This window comes from Chenopodium quinoa, unplaced genomic scaffold (assembly GCF_001683475.1).
Source record: "Chenopodium quinoa cultivar QQ74 unplaced genomic scaffold, ASM168347v1, whole genome shotgun sequence".
NCBI classification, from domain to species: domain Eukaryota; kingdom Viridiplantae; phylum Streptophyta; class Magnoliopsida; order Caryophyllales; family Amaranthaceae; genus Chenopodium; species Chenopodium quinoa.
The window spans coordinates 5,861,041-5,867,030 of record NW_018743850.1 but is presented as its reverse complement, the minus strand read 5'-3'; the positions used below and the strand labels follow the sequence as shown (position 1 = coordinate 5,867,030).

The 5,990-nt window shown below is 31.7% G+C and overlaps 1 protein-coding gene across 1 annotated transcript; it reads right to left on the bottom strand.

Annotated features, from left to right (window-relative positions):
* Nucleotides 1-3,263: 3,263 nt before the first annotated feature.
* LOC110686091 (protein BIG GRAIN 1-like E) lies at nucleotides 3,264-5,228 on the bottom strand. The gene has a single exon (XM_021862674.1). It carries the CDS (start codon nucleotides 4,535-4,537, stop codon nucleotides 3,518-3,520), a length of 1,020 nt encoding a protein of 339 aa, XP_021718366.1. The 5' UTR covers nucleotides 4,538-5,228; the 3' UTR covers nucleotides 3,264-3,517.
* Nucleotides 5,229-5,990: the final 762 nt, after the last annotated feature.

Genomic DNA, 5,990 nt, shown 5'->3' with positions numbered 1-5,990 from the left:
AATAGATTAGCATATTCAACAAGATATTGGAGGATGCTCTTATAGCGTATAGCGAGAGACTTTGCTCCTATGCACTTCTTACCAACCCGACAAGTATGCCACTTCTTGTAATAAAAGATATCCGCGACTTTGGCGATTGACACAGTTTTTAAAAGATATTGTAGGTAGGGAGACCATCATGAGAGATGCTAAGAGATTTCACCCACGGTATATGTCGCTGCAATGACTGCTGCTGAATGACCGCCAAAGCCAAAGGTAACTCATTATCTTGTTCGTGTTATACAGATTACTATCATACCACTTCCCATTGAAGAGTCGTCTTTGCACGAAATGTTATGTGCCCAAGCTTTGTATTTCCAATATTCCAATAGTATATTTGTGAATATGATTCACCTTGGGTTAGACATAATTTCAAATCATTTTGAATTTCAAAGTATTTTCTCACGCCCGTCTACAACTCCTCAGAAGGATCAAAACTGTGTTTTCATGTAAACAAATAATTCTGAAAGTGCTTATACACAAACTACCTAAACTTCAACAAAATATTTGTTTCTACACAAACGTTGGGCTACATATGGGCTTGATAACAGAAATGGGCCGCAGCTAAGTGGGTCAGTAATTTGTAGCCCAGTTTTAGACTTTTAGCAATTCTCACAGATTTGACAAGTCAGCATTCTCAGAAATATTATCAGCATACTGCTTAATATACTGCATAGACTAAAGATATTTTTCAGTAAATTTTCTTTTACTTAAATTTTTAATTAGATAAAGGTTGATTTTTTTTATTTTTTCATTCTATTTTTATTACTTACTCGTATATTAATACTTGTAGTAATTTTTTGGTTCAAATTAGATATGGTTATATTCAGCACACTATACAAAGTAATTGGTTTTCATGATCATAATGAATTAATATTTTTTTTTTTTTTTTTTAAATATTAGATTCAATTCATGAATAAAAAGGTTATACGACATTTACAAAAGAGATTTAACCAAGCTAATCTCAATTTCCAACCTTGAGGTTGAAAGTTCAATCCCCACTAGGGACACTATGAGGGTGCTCACTTTCAAAGTTTCTAACTTGCAAATACCGGACTAAAAAATCCGTGAGGATTAAGGTCTTGTCATATGGCTTTTTAATATCTCTTGTATTTACAACCTTTTCAGATGATAAGTATGGTATATATGGTGATTTCCATTAGTAGTTTACCTGCCCTTATATAAATTACCAGTAGATAATAATGATGTCAACGAGCCGAGTCAATCCGAGTATTAGCCGGTTCAAGTTAAGCTTAATAAGAACATCTTGAGCTAAGCTCAAGCCAAAGTATAATCAAGCTTTTTAAAAGCTTGTTTGAGCTTGACTCATTAAGGTTTTTTGTTGTCCGAGCTTGGTTCACGAACAATTTGTTTGAAATCAAGTCAAGCTAATCTTCAAATCTTTATAATCTGAGCTTGAACATGATTCAAACAAGCTTATTAACAAACATTATCGAGTTTATAACCAAATTAATCTAAGCTTGAGCCTCAATTTTTTTTTATTTTTTTCTTACTCATTTGCTTACTTAACGAGAACGAATTGAATTTTGGCCAAACTTGTTCACGAGTAGTTGACGAGTGTATCGATTCGACCATTGACATCCGCACTTGTTGAATGTGGATCAGCGTCAATGACGGTAATTTTAATTTGTGCGTTGAGTTGCTTTCTGTACAAAGGTGGTTAGTGGTTACAACTTACAAATCATAATTAAAAAGTCACTCTACTCCATGAAAAGAATTTGCAAATGTGTAATTATTCCAATCTCTTTTGTCTAAATTTATCATGATTAGATATTAGTTGTTCTGTCAAATTGTCAATAGGTTCAAGACTGAATATTATGTACGACAAAATGGTGAAACAATGTTGAATTATGTGATGTTTCTCATAAAGATACAATCATCAATATGAAGTATTAAATTAGGCCAATATCTTATTCATGAATTTTAAATTATGCATTTATTATACTTGTATATTGTTTGTGTCCTAGCTAATTGAATAATTGGGTATAAGGTACGGTTGGAAAAAAGTTAGCTAGAGTTATGGTAGAGTATTATTTATATGTGGATCTAAGACGATTGTAATGCCGAATAACAACCATCGTAAAGTTCTGTTCATAGGATAAACACAACAATAATGAATATTCAAGTAAGAATACATTTTAATAAAAAACAAAATTTCAATCAACGAAATCAGTTATGATCATTTAAAATAATTTTATACCTACATTAAAAATTAGTTTCAATTAGTAAAAATCTTAAATTTTAGGGCTTGGATAGTGAGTCGTGCATTAAGAGAATAACGGTATAGATGGAGGTGAATAAAAGTAGTTGTAGACGAAGGAATAAGGTAGTGATATTATAGGAGGTACAAATGAGAGAATTGTTACCATTATTTGGAGGGTCATAGTTACTAATCACCATATTAGGGTAATGTAACAGTAGTATTACCCCCAAAACGAGAAAAATAATTAAGGTCCCCTCTAGCCTTTTCTCATTCAATTATTAGTATATAATCACGTAAATTGCCACCACATCAACTCATTATCATTCTCTTCATTTCGTCTTCATTACCTTGCTCGTAATATATTATTCCTAGTCCAAGTGTGCCCTTTTAGTTATATTCGAGTAATCATCTACATGCATCGATCCTTGCAAGAAAATTCTATTCATTGAAATAATAAAGCATACTCCGTACAACTTTCCATTGATTAACTCAAATTAAGCAAAATTCCTTTTCTAATGCGCTGCTGTAGAAATTGATTTTAAGCATAAATCCAAACTTCCAATAGTTTTCATGTATTATTATTCAAAATGGTAAAATAGTCCTGTTAATCATAATAATTATATTTTCAGAACTTCAAGTTGAATACAGATACAAAATCATTTATCATAATAACAAAAATAATAAGCATGTTGCATTGCACTATTTGCATGCACTACTTTTTATTCAAGTCAAAGAATATGATTGTCCACAACCAGATTTCATAGATGCTTTATTAATTTACTAAAGTATCTTATCAAAAAAAAAAATGTTTACTAAAGTACTAAAGATAAATATGTTTGGAGAGTGTCTCAACTCATCAATCATGCCTCATTCTACTCGTGCATTTTTTTCTAGATGTAGACCACTATACCCTTTTAGTTATTTTTTTTTTTTTTATTAATTATATTTATTTTTGCTCTAAGATTTGCTACAAAACCCAATGAGAGAATATTCTTAAAAATTGAAAAATAAAAATATTGTACTCCAAGACAAATAAACATTCCATACTGTACATAACAAAAGAGAAAAGAAAAAAAGAAAAAAAAAAGTTTCTTGCTACATTTTTGAACAAAAACACAATCAAATAAAATTCAAACTATTTTTTTTAACAAGATAAATCAACCAAACAAAAGGTATGAATTTCTCAGCACTACATACAATACCATCAATCCTCATCCCAGAAAAATAAAAAAAAATAAAAATTGTATCAAAGTTTTAAGTTTTGATAGGAACACTAGTAATAGCAGTAGATGAAGATCTCTTGATATTATCCATATGAGTAGTCTCATAAACAGGCAATCCACTCGAACAAAACCCGAATTCGTAATCGATCCGTAACTCGAAAAGATCCGAACTTGAATCACTATCAGCTCCATCATCATCATCATGTTGATTAAAATTCTTGTAGTTTTCTTTCTTCTCTTGATAAACATGTGATGAAATATTATTATTATTATTATTATTGTAATTTTTTGATTTCTCAACCATTCTTAATTTCTCATCAATCCAATCAATATTATTATTGGATGATCCTTTAATAACTTTATTATTATGATCATCCTTGGGAATCCCATTATTATTCCCATTTCCTTGGATTTTATACTTGGATAAAGTAGCTAAAACATCCTTATAATCAGAAAAACTCCTAAAATCTTTACAAGATTTTGTAGGAGTGTTGAGATTATAAGGAGGCGGTGTTCGAAACCCGGAACTTGAAGTAGAGTACATTGATCTTGCATCGATTGCACTACTAGTCGACCTAAAATGGCTAATACTACTTCTCCTTTTCCTCCTATTAATCGGACTTTCATCTTCGTCTTTTAAAGACGAGGATTTATTCGATGATTTCTTGTTCTTAGAGTTAGTTTGACTAAAGAGTGAGTTCAAGAATTGAGCTATCTTACCACCAGGAGAGCTAGGTTGTTTGTATTTCTTTTTATCTTTGCTTTTTTGTTGTTGTTGTTGTTGTTGTTGTTGTTGTTGTTGTTGTTTTTGTGGTTGTTCAACCATTGACGACGGGTTGTGGTGTTGGATGTAATAATGTTTAAGGGAAGGTACGTCGAGACTAACCCTACCTCCCCTTAAATAACCGCGGTTCTCTTCTTTACACACCGCCTTTTGAGACACCAAGTAGTTGTTGATGTTGTTGTCATTGTAGCCGGAGAAGTAATTTGCCGCCTCGAAGACATCGAGCTCCTCGGAGTCGTTCCATCGATGGGAGGGCTTCTTAGACATGGTGGTGGTTGTTGTTGGAGCTTTGGTGGTGATGAGCTAGTTTTGGGAGGATTATGTAATGTTGTGATTTTAGTTAGTTGTGTTTTTTTGAAATAATTGTGAGTGGTATAAAGAGTGGTTGCTTTATAATAATACTTGTAGTTAACAAAGAGAGGGAGTGACTAAGTTAAAATGATAAAAAGAAGGGTAATAATATTATGATGAAAGTTAATGCAATTGTAGTCCCACAAATATATATAAATAGATGTGATATTTTAGCTTTAGTGTAATAAAAAGATGGAAAAAACAAAGTATGGGAGTTTCTTTTTTTCTTTTTATTTTTTTTTATTTTTATTTTTTGGGAATATTTTTTTGTATGGTAATTGAAAGATAATAGAATTATGTTGGGGATTGTGGGGGGCATAGTGCGATCTGTCATACTTTGGATTCTTTGGAAAAATACTGTGGTACTCAAGTTATAATGTATGGGGTTATATTAGCTACATTACCAAGATTAATTTTTGGGGTGTTAGTTATTCAAACTATAAGTGTGGCATGACTTGTATGTGGTTGAGAATGAGGGAGTGAGGGTGAAAGTGACTCAAGCACGTCTTTGATTATATCTATCTAGTAGTATTATAGAGACACTATATGTCTATTGGGGCACCCCTTTGGCCCTTCTCTTTTATCTCTCCCTTCTTGCCTTCTTATGTTGTCGATGAGTGGAAAAAAAAATTTAATTTCTCTTTGCGTGATTTTTGGTTTTGGTTGAGAGAAAAATATATTATGTGGGGGTTACTGAACATGTGCTAATTGGAGTCATCAATTACATGAAATATTGTGATTTCAGGGCAATAGATTGAAAGGAAAGAAAAGTTACTAATATGCCAATAATATGAATGATTGAATTCCTAGTTCTGATCTAGTGTTTTTGCCTAACAATAAACCAAATTAAAGAAAGCTCTAATGTGAGACACATGAAAATGTTACAAAAGGGTTTTCTACTCTCACAATAAACCACCTATAACTTAAATGTAGAAAAAACAACCCTAGGAAAAAAATAAATAAATAAATAGTTCCAAGACATATATATTAGCCGATTTATCCCTAAAATGTTTAAGTAATTTTAAATGGGCCGATTCTTTTCCACTTCTAGCTTATTAGTAATTAGAAACTATCAGTGGCGGACGAAGAATATTTTGTGTAGAGGGGCACTAAATAAAAAAATAAATATTGTATGAGGACTTGAACCTAAGACTTTAGGCACAAACTCAATACATTACTAATATACCACTATGGCAAAGCTAATTTGTTATTACTTTATGCATTAAAATTGTATTTAATCTATAAATTTGTACCTTCACCAAAATAAAAAAAAATAAGTTTTGGCGGGGCCTGTGCCACCCTGCAGGCCCCTTAATTGATCCGCCCCTGGAATCTATATAATGAGATTAAGATTGAGCCCTTTGCATTG